The sequence below is a fragment of the Garra rufa genome, chromosome 3, assembly GCF_049309525.1.
Source record: "Garra rufa chromosome 3, GarRuf1.0, whole genome shotgun sequence".
Classification (NCBI taxonomy): Eukaryota; Metazoa; Chordata; class Actinopteri; order Cypriniformes; family Cyprinidae; genus Garra; species Garra rufa.
Window position 1 is genome coordinate 50,959,089 of NC_133363.1, and position 22,834 is coordinate 50,981,922.

The window sequence follows — 22,834 nt, forward strand, 5'->3', positions numbered from 1 at the left end:
TGCCCCACCAATACACCATATATACATATATATATATATATATATATATATATATATATATATGTATATATATATATATATATACACACACACACAGAAAAAATAGGTAATATTGTGAAATGTTAATGCAATTTAAAAAAACACATTTAATATACTTTAAAATATAATTTATTCCTGTGATGCAAAGCTGAATTTTCATCAGCATTATTATTGCAGTCTTCAGTGTCACATGATCCTTCAGAAATCATTTTAACATGCTGATTTATTATCAGTGCTGGAAAAAGTTGTGCTGCTTAATATTTTTTTCTTTGATTTAAAATCGTTAAAAAACATCAAAAAGAACAGCATTTATTTAAAATAGAAAACTTTTGTAACAATAAACACCTTGTTCAAAGTTTGGGGTCAGTCATTTTTTTTCTTTCTTTCTCTCTTTGAAAGAAATTAATACTTCATTTTAGCACAGATGTGTTAAATTGATCAAAAATGATAGTAAAGACTTATATTGTTAGAAAAGAAAACCTTTTATTCATCAAGAATCCTGAAAAAAGTATCACAGGTTCCAAAAAAATATTAAGCAGCACAACTGTTTCCAACATTGATATTAAAAGTAATAAATCAGTATATTAGAATGATTTCTGAAGGATCATGTGACACTGAAGACTGGAGTAATGGCTGATGAAAATTCAGCTTTGCATCACAGAAATAAATTATATTTTAAAGTATATTAAAATAAAAAACTGTTATTTTGAATTGCAATAATATTTCATAATGATGATACTTTTTTGTATTTTTAAACAAATAAATGGAACTTCGATGAGCATAAGAGACATTTAAAAAAAAAAAAAAACATTAAAAATCTTACAGATCCCAAACTTTTGAGAACTTTTGTATATCAAAAATAAAATATACACACACACACACACACACACACACACACATATATATATATATATATATATATATATATATATATATATATATACATGTACAAATAAATAATCAATCAATCAATACATAAATATACACACACACACATACAAATATATAATGTATGTGTGTGTGTGTGTGTATTTCCTTTATTTTCTACATTGTTGATATCTATGAGTAAACTTCTAGAAAATGGTTTTTTACTTTTTTTTGGCCTATTTTGAAATGTATATTATACCTTTTTTGCCTAATTTGAAAAGAAAAACATTTCAATATTCTAATATGTTAATTTATTATCAGTGTTGAAAACAGTTTTGTGCTGCTTAATATTTTTTCGGAGCCTGTGATACTTTTTTCAGGATTCTTTAAAAAAAATAAAAAGTTAAAAAGAACAGCATTTATTTTAAATAAGAAATAACTCTTATAGTTATTACTATCAATTTGTATCCATTTAACACATCCTTGCTGAATAAAAGTATTCATTTCTTAAAAAGAAAAAGAAAGAAACAATTTACTGACATCAAACTTTTGAATTGTAGTGTATTATTGTATCACAAAATTTCTATTTTTAATCAAATTTGAACTTTTTGTTCACCAAAGTATCCTGAAAGGAAGTATCACACGTCCCAGAAATATTAACATGAACTATTTCTGACGTTGATTATAAATCAGCAATTTCGATCGGTTTCTGAAGGATCATGTGACACTGAAAACTGAAGTAATGGCTGATGAAAATTCAGCTTTGCTTCACAGGAATAAATTATATTTTAAAGTATATTAAAATGGAAAAATGTTATTTTAAATTGCAATAATATTTCACAGTTCAGTGATTCTTGGGAGTTTGGATAAAACAGGTTTTAATTTTCAAAAAAAAAAAAGTGTTTAATTACACCATCTGAATGTTTATTATTATAGACCAAGGTCTTAGCTTTTCAGCAATGTACTGGTGTCACCTCCCCATTTTGTATTTTTTTCATAAAATAGGCGTTTTACTTTTGAGAGTTTTACAACGTTTACTTTTTGCCTAAATCAAACAAAAAATGTTTTTTATTTAACAAATGTATTTTTGTATTAAAAGAGACTATTACTTTAATAACTCAGCAGCACTGACAAAATATATTGTAGGCCCCTATGCATATTTATTAAAAAAAATTAAAACTCCCTCTGACGGTGGTGACACTAATCTGATGGTGGTGACAGTGGCCTCATTACAACATAAAATTCCAAAATGTATACCACTCAAGTCAACGGCTTCTTGTTTAACAACTTTATTTAACTATTTGGTCCAACAAATAACAATCCTGAGCACTGTGATAAAATATTTTTCGAATATTTCAACATCGTCAGACAGAAAACCTGACGGTGGTGACATCTGACGGTGGTGCCAAAAACCTACTATTTCCCATGATATGCATTAGTTGTTCACATTAGCCATCTTGTTTCCACTCTGTTGCTAGCTACTTCAGACTTGTTTTTAAAAAGTATACATTTATGTCATAATCAAATCTAATATTATTTATACAAAAGAGACGGTGTTGACATGTTATGGTTGCCACATTAGCAGTGTCCAAAAATATGAACAAGTTTAAGAGAAAATAGCAAATTTACAGGAGCTTGGCTGATCTTGAAGCATGCAGTAGAGCTGAAGATTTGATAATGTGGTCCTCAGGAATGCAGTTGACCTTCTAGTTGCCTGATTTTATTGCTTTTTATAAATATCTGACGGTGGTGACGCATATGTGGGACACATTTTGTGCAACCAAAAATAATTGTAAATATTATTCAAAACACAGTTTTTTGTAATTTTTGATACATATTACAATGGACTCTTTCATATAGTAAAATTATTATTCAATTAAATGATTACTTTTTGCTTTTTTAATCAAGCTGAAATGATTATCTCCTATCTGAGGACAAGTGATTTTTTAGGCAATGGGCCAGATTTGATAATTAAATTAATACAAAATTAAAAGAAAACTATAAAAGAACCTTACATATGTGCAACTGACCCTCGGATTATAATCTTGATTCTTTTGATTTATGAAAATGTTCTTCATTTCCAACAGAATGAGCACTTTCCTTGTTGGGACATGTTTTTGCCAAATTTTCAAGAATCAGTGAGTTACATTTTGATTAAATAACGACAGCCTTAAGAAAAAATCTTACTGATCCCAAACTTTTATTTAATTTTGTTGTTGTTGTTCGGCAAGACTTCCTTAGCACTTTTAGTTTCAAACTAAACATTATTTGTCTCCTGATGGTGTATTCATGACATTTACCAGTAGGGGCTAACTGGATTAGGTTACATTGTTTTTTATATATATTGTTTAGTCATAATAGCACAGAAATGACACCCTGCAGCTTCAAGGATGCAGTTTCAAAAATCCTATTGCTAGTTCAGTAGATCACATCACTTATAGCAGCAGCTGACCATCTTACACATTGCCACATCTTGACCTTTACCCATGTTTATCCTTAAATCATTACGTTAATTCATTGTTTGCCAAGTATTGACAAGCACACCAATGCGTGCCAGGTAATTGTGGAAACATTACGTAAAGGTGCTGGCTCATGTAAATTGAAGCATGTACTGTTATGATAAAACGCAGTGGAGCAGTGGGTTGTCGAGGTAACATGACAGTGTGGTCACATTCTGAAGAGCAGTTCAGCTTCTGTTGAGCGGTTTTACCAGGAACAGCAAGCGGTGATTTCATCTGTCAGTGGTTTACAAAGGCTTCCCTTAGATTAGTTTCCATCGTTCACCATTGATTATTTCCTAAAATGACTTGTGTTGAAATACGAAAACCTATGATTTTATGCATTCTGCTTATATTCTTGGTCAATCAGTATGGAAACGTACACTTGCGTGTTTATGTCTGGTGTGCAGATACTGTATAAGTGCATACATCAATATTTCTCTGCGATACTAATACTATGAATAATTGGTATGTGGTGAGGGTGGATACTTTAATGGGAGTATTGGGAATATAAAGGGAGAGTTCAGGAGTAGGAGTGTCTGTTTCCCATCACAATGCTGGGAAATTGTTTGAGGATGAGTGTAATGACCAACACCAAATTAAACTTTCATCTGCTGTCATCAGCTGACTAATATCATCAAGATGTAGGTCACTTAACAAAAATACTATATATGAGTTTTTCTTCCATTTCAAAACTGTTAAGTATACAGATATGCCACAAGTGGTTAACTAAATCATAAAATGCAATTGCAAATATTTTAATTAATTATGCATGCTGCATTGCTTATCGACAGATATATACGATCTTAAGGTCAATATTGCATATTTAATTGTGCATGCTTATTTGTCAGTTTTACAATTGCCATCAACTAAAGTTAATCTTTAAAAACACACAAAAAAATTTAATACATAATTTATGTATTTTTTAATTAACACTCTTAAATATAATCTTTATCTTTAAATGTCAAAATGATTTTTAATACTTTTTTATACTGTTATACTTTATAGTTTTTAATTTACAAAATTGATTTTTTTAATATTTAAAACATTTTTTACAATAAGGTGTTGTTTGTTAACATTAATGTATTAACTAACATGAACGAACAATGAACAAAACATTTATTACACTATTTATTCATCTTTGTTAATGTTAGTTAAGAAAAATACAGTTGTTCATTGTTTGTTCATGTTAGTTCACATTGTTTTAACTTATGTTAATAAACACAACTTGTGATTTTAATAACGCGTTAGTAAATGCTGGAACATTAACTAAGATTAATAAATGCTGTAAAGGTATTATTAATTCTTAGTTCATGTCATCTATTGTAGTTAACTAATTATTACCTAATAAACCTTATTGTAAAGTGTTACCATTTTCTCATTAAGGCAAGACACTGCAGGTGAATAGGGTAAAAAAATAACTAATAGTTATCACCTTACTTACCCAGTTGATTGATTATATTGATAATTGCAAACATTTTTTGTATTACAAGTTTTCTAAAATGTTAGGTTTAAATACGCAAATGAGGCATTGTTTAATGAAATATGCACTAATTTGCATACATTTCTAGTACAAAAATCTAAACACTGGATGAAGTCAGTTCCAAAATTCTTGTTTAATTTTTTAAATTTCTTTTGACAAATTAGAGTCAAAAGTTTTTACAAAGGGGATTTTGGGTATCTCATTTTGTCACTCCATAATTCAGAAAAACTTTGAACAGACAGAAAACCATGTATTTTTTACCATTTTGGAGGAATAAAGTGTTGTATAAAATCAAGATAATTATATATGAACAAATCCCTCTATAAAAACCTTCAAGATATAGACTGGAATAAAAATGTAAAGTTTGGTGTTTGTAAGTGCTACTAAAGTGGAGATTTCTGGCTCAGTTTAGGAGAAAAAACTCATTTTGAGAAAACGACCTTTAAATATATGTATTGTAATTGAAATCTATTGACACAAATAGATAAAATGCTATAAAAAAAAATTAACAATGTGTTTTGGGTGTTTTCTTTCCGCTACATTGAAAAAAACACTTTATAAAAAGCTAAAAAGCCCAAAATCTCAAACTTGACATGAAGTTGCATGAAAAAAATCTCTCCTTAATATAGCCAAAATATTATCAATTTTCAATATTTTAATATTCATTTATTGGTTTTTAGCCTTAACACAAAATGTATTGGCTCATCGGTATCAGCCATAATTTTATTGTCTGTGCATCTCTGAACATTTTCATCTCTTAATATTTACCTTTCCTCTTAACAGGCCAGCGCTCATTTGTCTGGTCTATTATTTCTTCGATTTTTTTCCCCCAGTCCCAGTTACTATAAATAGTTTCAGTTCCCAGAAGCCAATCACTTTAAGTAGTTTAATTTACAACTTTAAAGGAGAACAACTAAACATCAAGGGGTTTATACTCAACGTCCATAAACATTTCACTAGCGCTGAGAAAACATTTCAAGCAAACACTAAGCATACAGCCCACACTCTGGAGTAGTTTATAGCTAGATAACTCGATTTACACGCTGGCTAGCTTTGTTGTCTGAGGATTGTTACCTTTTGTTTATTTATTTGTCAGCAGGTATAAATGGATTGTAACTGATATCCTGCGTTGTGTTTGTCGTTTATGCACAGAGCTCCACACGCTTTGGCAGAACGAGGAGCGGGCGGCCATTTCATCAGGAAAGATCAATGAGATCTGGCACCGGCGACACGACTTCTGGCTGCTGGCAGGCATCGTGTGGTATCCTTGGAGATAGGCTGCTGTCACCGTAGAAACAATCCAGTTCCATTAATGTATATTTATACTGCGTTTGCTAAATGAACAGTTTGTTTAGAGCTCAAGGCCAAGAAGAACAAGGACATAAAATGAGATGGAAAAATCGGAGTTGCTACAAATACATCAATTTCCTTTCGCAAATTCTACAGACAGCAAAATTGTTATTCTTTCATTGAGAATAAAGATTGTTAAATTTGAACACATACAGTTAGTTAAGGTCAAAAGTTTACATCCCCCTTTCAGAATCTGCAAAATGTTAATTATTTTACCAAAATAAGAGGGATCATACAAAATGCATGTTACTATTTATTTAGTACTGACCTGAATAGGATATTTCACATTAAAGATGTTTACATATAGTCTTTAACACTTTAAAATTTACATCCCCTTGATTCTTAATACTGTGCTCTTACCTATATGATCCACAGCTGTTTTTTTAGCGATAGTTCCCTTGTTTGTCAGTTAAACAGCCCACTGTTCTACAGAAAATCTTTCAGGTCCCACAAATATCTTTGGTTTTCCAGCATTTTTGTGTATTTAAACCCTTTCCAACAATGACTGTATGATTTTGATCCTTCTTTTCACACTGAGGACAACTGAGGGACTCATATGCAACTATTACAGAAGGTTCAAACGCTCACTGATGCTTCAGAAGGAAAAACCAAGGATTAAGAGCCAGGGGGGTGAAAACTTTTGAACAGAATGGAGATGTGTACATTTTTCTTATTTTGCCTAAATATCATATTTTTCATGTAGTACTGCCCTTCAGAGGCTACAGAAGATAGTTGCAGGTTTCCAAAAGAAAAAATAAGTTTAAATTTACCCTGATCTTCAAATTCAAAAAGTTTTCACCCCCGGCTCTTAATGCATCGAGTTTTCATTCTGGAGAATCAGTGAGTGTTTGAATCTTCTGTAATAGTTGCATATGTTGTCCTCAGTGTGAAAAGATGGATCTCAAAATCATACAGTCATTGCTGGAAAGGGTTCAAATACACAAAAATGCTGGAAAGCCAACAAATATGTGGGACTTGATAGATTTTTCTGAAGAACAGCAGGCAGTTTAACTGTTCAGGACAAACAAGGGACTCATAAACAACTATCACTAAACAAAAAAAAACACAGCTGTGGATCATTCAGGTAACAACACAGTATTAACAATCAAAGGGATGTAAACTTTTAAACTATTTCTTTCTCTTGTGAACTATATGTAAACGTCTTTTATGTTAAATAGTTTATTCAGGTCAGTACTAAATAAACAATAACATGCTTTTTGCATGATCCCTCTTATTTTGGTAAAATATTGAACATTTTGGAGATTCTGAAAGGGATGTAAACTTTTGACCTCAACTATCGTGATCTAATGTAGTTTGACAGGTTTGATCCTTGACCTGCTGAAGCCATGGCTATGCACGGTGGCAGGACATTCAGAACGACCCGCAGTTCGCCATCGTAAATGAACCTTTCAAAACTCAAGCCAACAAGGGAAACTTCTTAGAGATGAAAAACAAGTTCCTGGCCAGGCGGTTTAAGGTATGTTGTGAATACAGAATATAAATAAAGTTTTGTGTTTAGTTTCTTTACTTTGTGTTTGTTGTGATTTCCGTGGTGGAGTTTAATTTGGTTTTCATTGTGGCTTTTGTAGTTATTTTACACTTTTTGTCTCGAGTTGCGGTAGGTCATTGTTTGAAAGCTGCTTCTTTTGTTCTGTCATTTGTTTTATAATTATATACTCGTGTGTCTTGTTTTGGCATGCTTCTTACTTTACCTTTTGTTCTGTTTGTATGACTCCTGCCTGAAGATTTTATCTATTTAACACAAAACCTGAATATGCTGACACGTATTCTTGTGAAACAGCCTTGTCTCATTGTTTTTCCTGTTTTTCTTTTCATCACATGTTTCATATCCTTTTCTCTACATCCTCCTTTTTCTTTTCTCAGCCTCCCTCACTGTCTTTCTCTCTCTCTCTCGCTTTGTCTTTCTCTCTCTTCACTTACATAATTCCGAATGCATTGAGCAACCTGAGAACTGCCGTTATTCCAGTGGAACTTCTTTTAATTGGAAGCTGGTGCTTTCTCATGCTCATAAATCACTGGAACGGTTTATCGTTCCAGACGTAATTTTTCTGTCAATTCTGTTCAATAAATTTCTTAATTCTCTATTATTTTGAGGCCTGTGTTTCACTCTCCCTCAATCCAGCTCTGTGTTCTCAATCGTTGTCTTTCTTTGTTCTCTCAGCCTCTTCACTCTCTCACCCATAATACTTTTTCCATTGTCTTTTCCTCTCTGTTTTTTAAAGCAGGAATTTGAGATTATTCTTGTGCTCAGATGATGTAATAAAAAGGTTATACTACCATTCAAAAGTTTAGGGTCAGTATTAAAAATGCTTTTATTCAACAAGGATGCAAGTTCACCCAAAAATAAAATTACCACATGATTTACTCACCCTCAAGCCGTCCTAGATGTATATGGCTTTCTTCTTTTAGACGAATACGATCAGAGTTTTATTAAAAAATATCCTTGCACTTTCAAGCTTTATAATGGCAGTGAATGGCTGTTTAGATTTTGAAGTTCAATAAAGTGCATCCATCCATCATAAAAAGTACTCCACACGGCTCCAGGGGGTTAATAAAGGCATTCTGAAGCAAATCAATGCATATGTGTAAGAAAAATATCCATATTTAAAACTTTATGAATTGTAATCTCTAGTTTCCGCTTACTGTCGTACGCGCGTGTTCACAAGAGAGTGGCGTTCCAGCAGAACGCCAATTTTTATGATGGATGGATACACTTTTTTGGACTATTGAGTCTCAACAGCCATTCACTGCCATAATAAAGATTGAAAGAGCCAGTACATTTTTTAATATACTTTCTTTGTATTTGTCTGAAAGAAGAAAGTCATATACACCTAGGATGGCTTGAGGGTGAGTAAATCATGGGCTAATTTTCACTTTTGGGTGAACTGTCCCTTTAAGTTATTTAAACATGATGGTAATTTGTTACAAAAGATTTCTATTTAAAAAAATGCTGTTTTTTTCTATTCTGGAAAAAAAAAATAATGGTAACCACCAACCGTTTTCACCTTTGATAATAAGAAATTATTTGTGAAGGATCATGTGAAACTGATGACTGGATTAATGCTGAAAATTTAGCTTTGCCATCACTTTACATCTATAATGGAATAAAATGGTAGCATAAAATGCCTATAAAATTTTAAAAGGATAATAATCTTTTTTTTTTAGTTTAAATATACAGTGCTTTATGTAGCATGCTGACCGCCTTTTGAATTAAATGTCTTTTGAAGTACCATTGCTTTAACCATACAAATTTAGATTTTCATTTTTAGCTGTCGTGCCACGTCAAGTATTTAGTGGGTTGCCTGAACAACTAGATGACTAATTTTGTAAACATCTAGTTTTACACATCTCTAGATTTAAGATCTCTCTCTCATTCTCTTTCTCTCTCTCTCAGTTGCTAGAGCAGGCCCTGGTGATAGAGGAGCAGTTGCGTCGGGCTGCGTACCTTAACATGACCCAGGACCCCACTCACCCAGCCATGGCCCTTAACGCTCGATTTGCTGAGGTTGAATGTCTTGCCGAGTCCCATCAACATCTCAGCAAGGAATCGCTCGCAGGAAACAAACCTGCCAATGCTGTCTTGCATAAGGGTAAGGAAAATGTGTGTGCACTTGTACAGCTATCTTTGTGAGTTTTAGACCATCAGAGTGAGGAAAGAGACAAGAGTAAAGTGAAGACATTTTGGCCGATCCTCACTTTCTGAGACCTGTCTGAGGGTCAAGATTTGGTTTTAGGAATCAGGTTATAATTGGGTAATGGTTAGGTTTAGCATAAGGGTTTGGGTGAGACACTTAGTTTTGATGGGTAGGGTTAGGTAAGGAGCTAGAGATTGCATTGTGTCAGTGAATGTCCTCGCAAGGATTGCTGTAAAGGGTTGTTTGTGTGTTTTTGTGGGATTTAGTTCATAAGTATCTATAAATGAAAAATGAGAGGGAATATATTTGTGTGTAACTCCAACAAAGTTTTCTGGCGTCTTGAGGGTCTGATAAAAGGCTTCTGGATAGATCCAGTGGGACCAGTGCTCTTGCCAGCTCTGATATGGGAACAGTTCAAGAACACAAGGCACTTTTAATGTTCTGGAGTTTTCTCAAGCGTGTTGTTTAATCTAAACCGATAAACCATTTATTGGATACCAGTTCACTTGGCATGTCACACTTATTATTGTCTGCTATTGCTGAGAGAACTGCCAACAAATTTCACTTTTGACAGTCAGAATCCTCTGTCACTTTTAGTTACATTTCTAAACTGTATCTTGGCTTTCAAATCTGATATTGATAAAAAAAAAGTACCTGTTTGATATGCATCAAATCAAGTGTTGCTTTAGTATTATTTATACACTTTTTAGAATGTAGGATTAACATATTTTTTTAATTGAATGATTTTTCATTTTTATTTTTATATTTTCAGTTATACACTACCAGTCAAAAGTTTTGGAACAGTAAGATTATTATTATTATTTTTTTTTTAAAGAAGTCTCTTCTGCTTACCAAGCCTGCATTTATTTGATCCAAAATACAGCAAAAAGCAGTAATGTTGTGAAATATTTTTACTATTTAAAATAACTGCTTTCTCTTTGAATATATTTTAAAATGTAATTTATTCCTGTGATCAAAGCTACATTTTCTGCATCATTACTGTAGTCTTCTTTTTCACATGACCTTATAGAAATTAATACTTAAATTTAGCAAGGATGCTTTAAATTGATTAAAAATGATGATAAAGACATTTATAATGTTACAAAAGATTTCTATTTCAGATAAAATTCTACTCAGCTTTTTTCAACATAATTATATATATACATTTTAAACAGCAGATCAGAATATTAGAATGATTTCTGAAGGATCATGTGACTGAAGTAATGTTGCTAAAATCCAGCTTTTAAATCACTATTCAAATAGAAAACGATTATTTTAAATATTAAAAATATTTCAAAATTGTGCTGTTTTTGCTGTTCTTTGGATCAAATAAATGCAGGCTTGGTGAGCAGAAGGGACGTTTTTAAAAAAACATTAAAAATCTTTTGACTGGTGTTTTCAGGTCATTTTAGTTTGTTTTAGTAATTTTGTTTTAGTCATGTTTTAAATATTTCATTTTGTGTTTTCACTTTATTTTTAAGTTTTAGTTTTATGTGCAACTTAAACATCTTATTTCAAATGAAAGTTTTTCATCTGATGTTGATATTTAATTTTATTTCAGTTTTATATTTTAATTCAACTTAATAGTTTTAATTTTGCTTTTAGTTAATAACAACAACGCTCTCTTCAAACAGCAGGTGACTGTGTTTTAGAAATATTTAATCTAAATGTTTTCAGGCTTAATGAATTAAGAATATAATATAATAATATTTCACGCTCTTTTAGTTGTTAAAGTTGTCATTATTTATCAGTACATGTATTTTCAAAAAAAGTGTGTCTTCATAAATGTTTGAAGCAGCCTATCAACAGTATTCTTTCTAATAACAATTACACTTTGAATTTTATAGCCAAATCTGGTCTGCTTCTGTTAGTTTCTACAATTTTTCATGTTGCAATGATAGACATTTTTGTAGTTCTTAACCAGCTGGAGGAGCTTCTGAGTGACATGAAGGCAGATGTAATGCGGCTCCCAGCCACGCTCTCTAGAGTTCCTCCGATCACGGCACGCCTGCAGATGTCAGAGAGAAGCATCCTCAGCAGACTGGCCAACAAAGGCAACGAGACACACACACCGCCGGTAAATACGCTAACAAATATGAATGTAAATATTCACACAGATAATAATAGATATAATATAAAATAAAAAATAAAAAAAAGATTTAAGATTTAATATAAAAGATTAAATATGCTCACATTTGTCACAACAATTTGCCATTAATAAAATGTGCAGTGTTTCAAAATGAACTCTTAAGTTTGTATTTTTAGCTGCCCTTTGGTTTATAACACACACTCTCTCTCTCTTTCTCTTTTTATCTAGCCTATTCCTCCAGGCCCGTATGCCACCCCTCAGAATTTCGGCTCTCCCTTCACACCTGCACCTTCAGCGGCTCTCACTCTGGCTGGGGCCAACTACAGCCAGATGCCCCATGGCGCTTTCATATCAGGTCAGTTTTGCTGAACCGTCCCCAGAAAGACACCCCAAAACAGCATCCCACACTGTGGTTGCTCTGAACCATCATAAAGGCTTTTCATTTGCACTAATGAAAAAGCAGATCAGTGTTTGTTAACTGCTCATTTTAAACAAGGGATGACTGTGTGTGTTGTGCTGTTTGAGTGTCTGAGTGTCTTTTTTGTAAGAAATAGAAAGGAAAATGCTGGAGGCGATGTGGAAGTCTAAACATGAAGTTCTGAAAAGACAAGTTTAATTCAGAGTCTAATTGAAATCTGTTTTGACCAGCTGGGGGTACTGATGTGTTTGTTTGTTTGGTTTAAATTTGAAAGGCAGATTTGCCTGCCATCTGTTGATCATGGCAGTCTCAAAATGTGAAAACAAAGTGCTTCTTGTAAGCAGCTCTGGATTAGAGCATCTGCTAGATGCTCAAATGGTGAAGTTAATTTTTTTGAATGTTAAATTCTCCTGTCGCAGCTTAATACGCAGAGACAGCTATAAGTAGGCCATTCATAGGTTGATTCTGCCGAAAAATGTAAACACTGTGGCTCTGTGGTGCTATCAAAACATTGCTCTGCAAGTTGCATCCAATAGTATGAGTTTGGGGCGGAGCCATCTGTTTGGCCAACCAATGACAAATGGAGAGCAGAGTGTTCTAAAAACCTGTTGGCAAACAATCATTATTTTGCAGTTTCTTTTGGTGACACCAATGTGTGTGAAGAATGTACTTTACCTTCAAGGGCTGAGGAATTATTGATAACATTAGTAAAATGTAGATTTGTAAATAAATGCACCATACACATATAAAACACCAGTGAACTTGGTTTTAGCAGCGAAAATGAATTAATGTTTTATTAACCTTTCCCATAAAGGGCCAGTTTTGTGCCAGCTCAAACCGTCTTAAGTATTTACTTAAGACGTGCAGTGAAGAATTAGCTCTGAAAAGGCGTGGGCACAGTTATTTTTGCGCCTGACCTTATTTAATATGCATTTGTAGGTGTTTCCCTTTTAGACGCAAAAATTATGGGAGGAGAGTATTAAAATGAATCACACGTTCTACTAATGCTTGCACTCGTCAAATTACTGGCATTTGCAGCATTATTTATCACCCAAAAAAAGCATGTCTTAAAGCAGGCGCTAATTTGCGCTGCTCTGGTAATTTTTTTAATTATCTGGCTGTGTCTGTGTTCATTAATGTGTGCATTGTCAGTAAATCACACGCAGAATTTGTATGGAATTGCGCTCTAATGCTAATTTGGCCTGTTGAGTAAAACTGCCCCAAAGAGGTATAACTACATACTCAACAAAACTATCCACAAATTTCCTATGACACATGAGGCCTTGAATCAAAAGTGGGAGCGTCTTCCGGTTCGAAGAAGCAGGTCGTAACCACTGATCTATAATAGCACTAAAATTTTCCTCTTGACTGTTTCTGTAAAAGAGTCAAAGCTTCATTTGTCAAAAACAGCATGATCTGGTGGTTAGTAAAAAAAACAAAAAAAACAATCAAAAGCCTGTAAAAAGAAGCTCCTTTAAAAGCCTAAATAAAAGCCTAAAATTGTGTTTGTTTGTCGAATTTCTGTCCCTGCTAAAATTAATTTACCCATTAATGTGTCATTCAGTTCCAGTACGAATATATGTAATAGAAGAATAATTTACACATATGTGACCCTGGACCACAAAACCAGTCTTAAGTCGCTGGGGTATGTTTGTAGCAATAGCCAAAAATACATTGTATGGGTCAAAATTATTGATTTTTCTTTGCCAAAAATCATTAGGAAATTAAGTAAAGATCATGTTCCATGAAGATTTTTTGTAAAATTCCTACTGTAAATGTATCAAAATGTAATTTTTGATTAGTAATATGCATTGTTAAGAACCTAATTTGGACAACTTTAAAGGTGATTTTCTCAGTATTTTGATATTTTTGCACCCTCAGATTCCAGATTTTCAAATAGATGTAAATCTATCATCAATAGAAAGCTTATTTACTGAGCTTTCATATTCTATATACATCTCAGTTTTGTAAAATTTAACCTTATGACTGGTTTTGTGGTCCAGGGTCACATATATGAATTGCATATGACAAATGTTTAATTTTCCTGAAATAATTTGTATTTTTCATATTACTTGAATGACTGGGTATTTAAAAATGAAATTAAATAAGTCTGAATGAAAATGTAAGTTACTCTTGAAGTAAGATTTAAGGGGTTTGACACAAAAAGTGAATCGCGCACATGACTGGACAGATCGTGAGGCTTTGTTTCGTGATTACTACATTATCACCACAAGCCTCGAATCGAGGTTTCATCTGGCACACCCCTTAACACTAGCGATGCCTCGGTTCAAATGTCACATTAAAATTAGCATACAAAATGCCATTGGTATACTACAACTGCCACTTCACCGGAAGTTGTACCCGTGTACTTTTTTTACAGTAGAGCCTCAAGGAAACGGGATACTGTTTTTTCTCACGTTTTTTTTTTTTAATAAATTGCAATTTATTGCAAGAAAACACTATCTTTGCCTACACATTGACCTGCAAACATCCAGTCAGTAAGCAAATGAGTTGTTCATGCAGCAATTGTTTCACAGATTGAATCGGTACTTGAGCTGATTTAAACTTAATACTGTGAGTCTTTTGAATTGATTCATTAAAAGAATCAGTTCAAAAGAGTAATTTGTCAATCAGACTACACCAGTGTTAATTTAGTATTATTTATATTCTATAATAGATAGCTTTTATTTTAATTTTAAATTTAGTATAATGTTTAGTTATTTTATAGTTGTTTTATATTGCTATTTGTGTTAAATATAGTTTTTTTTAATCTAATATTGATATTTTACTTTATTTCAGCTTTATTTCAATTAACAAAAGTGTTTTAACAGTTTTAGTAGCAAGCAATGATTTATTAGTTGATGAATGGACAGCGCTTTATAACTTGACCATTTCATGATTTACGTGGCAAAATCCACACGATTCAACTTCCCTCTGTTCTTGTCGCTCCTCTTCCAGTCTATTTGTGTTTATGTGGGCGTATATGTGGGTGTACGAATGGTCTATTTCACAATAATTTGTGAGGTCAGTGTATGAGAGGCTGGATTTGACATAAAGCACTTTGTAGCATTTGATTCTTGAAAAAGGTTTAATAAGTTAACAAACTTTTAATGGACTTGAAATGGATTTCAGCATTAAGTAGTTTACTATTTAGCTTTTAAATCGTAAACACGGTTGCAAATGTAATCCTTGCTCAATATGTCACTGTTCAGAAATGCAAGCACACGTTCTGTCCTAACTATTAAAAAACACTGACATAAGTCACACTTTATGTATTCATATTTCTGCAAAAATATGATTCTGGTTAGTACACTTAATTGCATTTTAATTTGAGAGAGCCCCCGTGGAATTTTGGCAAAATTATTTCACGTTCTCCATCTTTGGTCCAAGAGAACAGATTAGCCCTGCCAGTGAGTTTATTGTTTCAATATTAGCTCTGTAACAGCATATGTGTGCAGGAAGCACTGAGAAGAACAAATGTAGTTGTTTTTGTTTGCCGTTTTCTGTTTGTTTTATCAGAGGCCAAACTCCGTCCATCGTCCCGACTGTTTTTACCCATACAGAGTCGAAGCGCTTCTGGATTGAGTGTCCTGATACCAATCTTTCTACCACAGCGTCTAAGGGAGGCATATTTTCTTGCCATGGTGCTTTTTCTGAAAATGTCATTACAGTTATCCAGAACCTTAGCCGTGCCAGGAATCGCTCAGCCGAGGGAACATTTTTTGCTTTTCTACTCAGATATTTTTAAGAGAGTAAGAAAGAAAAAAAAAACAGAAAGAAACACAAATGTGCTTGTGCCTTTGCGCCGGTTTTTTAAACCCCCTGGAGGCAGAACTAGACTCTCGCTCACTCGCTCTCTTTGTCTGTCTCTCTCTTTCAGTCTCTGTCTGTCACTGAAATAGCCCCAGACTTCAGATCCTGGTGGGTGTAGAGGCTGATTGGGTTTGTTGAGGCTGTACACGCTGAACCCTCGCCTGGCTAAAAATATGCCCCGCTTGGGGCCCGTTTGAACCCTCTGGTCCCTGATTAAGACAACTGCGGTGACCCCAGTTTAAACCGAGCCAGGGAGCGAGATGAAAACAGCATGCCAGACTAAACAAAAAACGAGAGAGAGAAAGAGATATAAAAGAAAAGAGAAAAATGAAGGACAGACTGTGTTGATCTGTTTAACGTACTCCATAATAGGACATTTTTTGGACCCGCTCAGACATCTCTCTAAAAGACAGAGGAAGAAGTGAGAGGGAGGAGAGAGACAAAATGGAGTGTGAGCTCCGCTTTGCCTCTGTTAAAATCCTAGCGGACCCTGTAACATCTCCCTCAATCATTCTTAAAGTTGTCAGAAATAAAGACCTTGGCGAGCACGTCTTGTTTTCTTTTTTAAGTCATTGCCACTTAAACTCTTAGCGTTTTACATGTCATGAACTTTACGGAGCAAAGGGTTTTAGACACATTATGTCAACACAGATTTCTTTGGCAAAAAGTGCCCGAACATCTATTTTTTCTCTTTTTTTTACCTTGTGAAAAGTTCAGTGCGTCACTGCTCTCGCAGCCAGTGGATGTCCTGACTCACGCTCGGGATTATTTGTAAGAGCGGGAGACACAAAACTGCGAGATTTTGAGCTTTTTCTTTGTTCGGGAGAAGGCCTCCTTCCAGCCTATGGGTTTTTCTCTGTTTTCTCAATATTGAGGACTGCTATATGCCACTGATTGACCGCTCCCTACCCCCCCAGTGTCTACAGTCTGCCCCCTTTCTGCCTCCACAGAAGTTCCGTCCTGCCTGAAGACCAAGGAACATGACGTGCTGCAGCGCCAGAGGGTGGTGGACCTGTGGAAGGACGGCAAGTCGGAAGGGTCAATCGGGCAGGAGCTTCGCATGCCCAAATCCACCGTGCACAGCATCATCGTCAAGTATCGCCTCAGCAACACGGTGGAGAACCTGCCTCGCAACGGACGGCCCAAAAAACCATGACCTGAAAGAGCAATGGATGAAGGACGAGAGGGACTATAGAACGTGAGGAGAAGAAAAACAATGAATTAGGATGGGGAGGGGAAACAAAGAGGTGGGAATGTCTGAAAATATTGTAGCAGTGAGAAAAGACACTCTTCAGGCGAAATGGTTAATAATAGACAAAACGAGAAAATGCGAAAGAGAGAAATGAAGTAGGGAAAAGGGAGCTGAAACGAGAGCCGTTTGGACGACGAAAACACAGACCTCTTCTTCTACTTCTGCCCTTTCCAGCACTTTTTTTTCCTCTCTCTCTGTATCTCTCCTCCACTCTCACTCTCTCTCCCCTTGCCCCCACCGTTCTCTTTCTTTCATCTGTCGGTCCGAGAGAAGTCCCAGCAGATTAATTTTTCATTTGGCCGAAGGAGCGCGAGTGCTCGTTTAAGTGCCCGAAACCTTCCCTCCCTAATTCCAGCACAAATCACTATTTCTCTGCTTCCCTTTATACTGTATCTCTCTTTCTTTTATCATTTATCCGCTCTCCTTCTCTCTTTCTCTCTCACACGCACATGCAGCCTCGCAATGTCAGAAGTGAAGGATTCCAAAGATGGCAGTTTTTCCAAAATACCACAAGTTTGTTTTCTGTCATTAAAACCCCTGACCCAATCAAAACTGTTTTGGAACTGAGGCACAGTGGAGTGGAACTATCTTATTTCTGGAAACTGCGGACCTCTTGAAAAACTCTCCAGCCACGGACTCTCTGCGTCGCTAAACCAGGATTGTGCAATGTTAAAATGGCACAAAATCACTCTCTCTCTCTCTCTCTCTCTCTATATATATATATATATATATATGAAGACTCTTCATCACAGCAACCTGTCCTATAGAGTGATGCAGGTAGATATACATCTGCACCTGATCTGAGGTCAGCTGTATGATTTTCCAGAGCTAACATGTGAAAGGAATGCACTGATCCTGGGTCAGAAGACCTTCATGCTGAGCGTGCAACCTGTCCGACCAAATTCCTGTGCAGTGCTAGAGCCAGATTCAATCCCCAGCAGGACGTTTACACAGTACATGACTGTTGTATGAGAACTCCCTGCATTCTGCAAAAATGCACAAACACACCCACGTGTGCACACTCACACACGCTCGAGAGCCACTTAAGTAGCTCTGTATTTTCCACCACACGGTGTTTTATTGTAGTGGTTGAGTGTGTGTGCGTGTGTGTGCATGATCTTGCAGTATCAGTGAACTGAAGCTAATTGTGCGTATGTTTGTGTTCAGTTGGGGTTGATACTGTACGAGTGATGATTCTGCGCTGCTGCTGTGTGGCTTCTTCTGTGTGAGTGATTAATCGTGTGAGTGTGCTAGATGTTTGAATAGGCCGGGTAACTGAGGCCAGCTGCCATCTCTGCATGTTTTTCTGGTTTACTGAGACGTAGAGAGGCTGAGACTTGAGGCAAAAGCAAAACTTGGTGCCCTCAGATAATGTTTGGTCAGAGAAAGAGGCATACAGAGAAAGATGGTGAATATTTTGATAGGCGTTTAATGTGTTGATTATTTCTTTAATTAATTAGGATGAAAAGCCACATTTATTTTCTGTATTTTATAAAAGCAAGTTAACCAACATGTTGCCCAGTGTTCTCTTCCAAACTGAACTGCAGCTGCAAATTGAAGGCTGTAAAAACAAATATACACTTCCAGTCAAAAGTTTTTGAACAGTAAGATTTGTTTTATGTTATTTAAGGAAGTCTCTTCTGCTCACCAAGCCTGCATTTATGTGATCCAAAATACAGAAAAAAATTTGAAAATATTTTTACTATGTAAAATAACAGTTTTCTATTTAAAAATATTTAAAAATGCAATTTATTCCTGTGATTTCAAAGCTGAATTTTTAGCATCATTACTCCAGTCACACAATCCTTCAGAAATCATTCTAATATTCTGATTTGCTCTTCAAAAAACATTTATTATTATTATTATTATTATATTAAAACAGCTGAGTAGATTTTTTTCAGGTTTCTTTGATGAATCGAACGTTCAGAAGAAAAGCATTTCTCGAAAGATGAAGTTACATTGCTTTGTAACATTATAAATGTCTTTATCATCACTTTTGATCAATTTAAAGCATCCTTTCTAAATTAAAGTATGAGTATCTATAACGTTCTTTAATCAAAAAATGAATAAATAAAATTATACTGATTCCAAGCTTTTCAATGGTATAGTGTAATGTTACAAAATATTTTTAGTTCAGATAAATGCTGATCTCTGAATCTTTCTATTCATCAAAGAATCCTGAAAAAATGTACTCAACTGTTTTAAATACTGATAATAATAATAAATGATTCTTGAACAGCAAATCACCATATTAGAATGATTTCTGATCATGTGACACTAAAGACTGGAGTACTGATGCTGAAAATGTAGCTTTGATCACAGGAATAAATTACATTTTAATATATATTCAAATAGAAAGCAGTTATTTTAAATACAATGCAATAGTACTGTTTTTACTGCATTTGGATCAAATAAATGCAGGCTTGGTAAGAAGAAGAGACTTTTAAAAAACATTAAAAAAAAACTTAAGCTTTACTAAACACTATGGGCAATAATATGAATAAAATAATATGTTAGAAAAATCAACTGCTTGTTTACAGGAACACAAACATTTCCAAAAATAGAGTATGTCTTATATTCGTCAAGGCTACATTAATTTGATATATCATTCTAATGTGCTGCTGATTTGGTGCTCAAGAAACATTTCTTATTATTATCAATGTTGTGACGCTTAATTTTTTTGTGTGAATGATTGTTGATTTAGTTTGTGTTGATTATTATCATTATTATGCATTACTGATTTTATCAATGAATCATTGCAGCCCTAGATACGAGAGACAGACAGCCTGGAAAGAGAAACGATTCTAAAAGAGTCGGAGTGAATCAGTCCGAGAGGGACAGAAAGGCAGTCTGACAGACACACACGGTCTGAGAGAGACATTTTGGAATAGAGAGACAGTCTGAGTAAAAGAGGTAATCTGAGAGAGACAGTCTGGGAAAAAGCAGCAGCATTCAAGAAAGTGAGACAGTCTGAGAGATAGACAGTCTGAGTGAGAAAGCCAGATAGTTCCAAGATTGTTGATTGTAGAAGCAGAGAGTCAAGTCATTCCGAGATCTGAATCTGAGTAATGAATTATTTTCCTTGGCTCGCGCTGCAGGAGTATGCAGTACAACGTTCAGCGATATGAAAGTCACCCGGCGGGTTTCTAGCTCAGCATTTCCCCCTTGTAAAGGAGCCCCAATGCATTCCAAGCTCTCTCCAGACACGTTCCCATCTGAAGGCCATGCATTCTTCTTCTCTTATTGCATGTTTACGAAACGGTGCCAGTCTTAATCAGATAATTGAACTCGAGCGTTAGCATTAGCCTGTTCCAGTGCACACATTTCTTTTTTTTGCACACTCCAGAACATTCATCTCAGCCAAAACCTGTAGCACAACAAACGACTCTGGCGTTTTTGTCCTTGGAAAAACTTTGGTTGTGTAATTTCGAGGAACACATGCCAAGAAGGATTGTTCCTTTGAAGATCTTGCAACTGTTCCTCAGTTCCCTGCATGTTTAGGCCTGAGACAAAACAGGTACCCCAAGTGCACAATCAAGGTGGCTGTCACTCACCTTGTGTTTAGGATATTGTGCAACCAATAAATTACATTTTGACTGTCTTGAAATAAAGATGCAGTTCTACAAACCAAAGGTAGTAAATGCTTACCCCATTCATAGAACAGAATAGAATAGTCACATTAAAGGATTAGTTTACTTTCAGAACAGAAATGTACAGATAATTTACACACCCCCTTGTCATCCAAGATGTTCATGTCTTTCTTTCTTCAGTTGTAAAGAAATTGTTTTTTGAGGAAAACATTTCAGGAATTTTCTCCATATAGTGGACTTCAATGGTGCCCCTGAGTTTGAACTTCCAAAATGTGGTTTTAATTCAGCTTCAAAGGGCTGTAAACGATCCCAGACGAGGAAAAGGGGCCTTATCTACTGAAACAATCAGTTATTTTCTAAAAACTTTGACAATTTATGCACTTTTCAACCACAAATGCTTGTCTTGTCTAGCTCCGTGATGTGCATTCTAGTTAGGGTTTGTCGAAAAAACCCCATCTCATTTTTTCCTATAACTTCAAAATCGCCCTACATCGCTGCAGAAGTACTGACCTAGTGTTTACAAAGTGAGCATGCAAAGAAGGTCAAACACCCTTTACAAAAAAAGGTAAAACAGCGATGTAGGATTTTAAAGTTGGAGGAGAAAATGAGATGGGAGTTTTTTGACATACCCTAACTGTCCTGAACCAGAATGCACATCGCAGAGCTAGACAAGACAAGCATTTGAAGTTAAAAAGTGTATAAATTGTCAATTTTTTAAGAAAATAATTGTTTGTTTCACTAGATAAGGCCCTTCTTCCATGGCTGGGATCATTTGGAGCCCTTTGAAGTTGCACTAAACTGCATTTTGGAAGTTCAAACTCGTGGGCACCGTAGAAGTCAACTATATGCAGAGAAATCCTGAAATGTTTTCCTCAAAAAAACATAATTTATTTACAACTGAAGAAAGACATAAACATCTTGGATGACAAAAGGCTGAGTAAATTATCTGTAAATTTTTGTTCTGAAAGTGAACTAATCCTTTAACGAAGAGATGGTGAAGTTTAATGGACAAAAACAGGCCGTTGTCAGTAGTGTAGCGATGCATGAAGCACTTCTCAAATAGGACTCAATTTCAAACCAAGCAGCTTTCTTTTGGTCAACGCGACATATTCGCATGACCATCTTGAACGTGTCATTTTATGCTGTAGGCCACTTATGGTAATTTCATGTGTTCACTAGAAGTACTGTAGGATGTTCCCGGCAGGACAGTTAGACGTTACTCAGAAGTTTATACATGACTCAAATGATGGCAGCTGTCATGTCTTTCTGAGTCACACTGTGAGTTTGCAAACAACAAAAAAAATCTACAAGTACAGCAAATTAAGCTAAAGAATTTCAAACACTATACACTCACTATGTGCTGGTGTGTGGTGAACTAAAATGCTCAGTACTGTTGTCCTCACGTATATCTCTTTATAGAAGACAAGGTTTTGTATTATTATTATTATCATTATGACTGTGTATGGTATATAGTATACTCTGACTGTATGCAAGTTTACCCATTAAAGGATGTCCACAATGGAGCACAATGTAGTTTTTTTTTTTTTTTTTTTTTTTGCTGTGGCTATGTAGGGATGTGCATATTAATTTAGCTTATTTTTCATATAGGTTACCTTTGCTGGCATCTACAGTAAAAGTTAATCTTTAAAATTTGGCATATAGGATTAGTTGACATATAGGATTAGACTGAAATATTTTCAGTCGAAAAATAATTAATTTTTGAGGACTTTTTGAGGAAAACATTCCAGGATTTTTCTCCATATAGTGGACTTCAATGGT

The 22,834-nt window shown here is 34.7% G+C and overlaps 1 protein-coding gene across 1 annotated transcript in view; it reads left to right on the forward strand.

The window, feature by feature from the left end:
- Positions 1-22,578, forward strand: part of chd3 (chromodomain helicase DNA binding protein 3) — a 63,666-nt gene extending 41,088 nt beyond the window's left edge. The window contains exons 35-40 of the mRNA XM_073836333.1: positions 6,040-6,148; positions 7,582-7,714; positions 9,653-9,848; positions 11,807-11,970; positions 12,211-12,337; positions 17,164-22,578. Of these exons, the coding sequence (XP_073692434.1) occupies positions 6,040-6,148; positions 7,582-7,714; positions 9,653-9,848; positions 11,807-11,970; positions 12,211-12,337; positions 17,164-17,369 (935 nt within the window). The 3' untranslated portion in view covers positions 17,370-22,578. The remainder of the gene's footprint in view (positions 1-6,039; positions 6,149-7,581; positions 7,715-9,652; positions 9,849-11,806; positions 11,971-12,210; positions 12,338-17,163) is intronic.
- Positions 22,579-22,834: the final 256 nt, after the last annotated feature.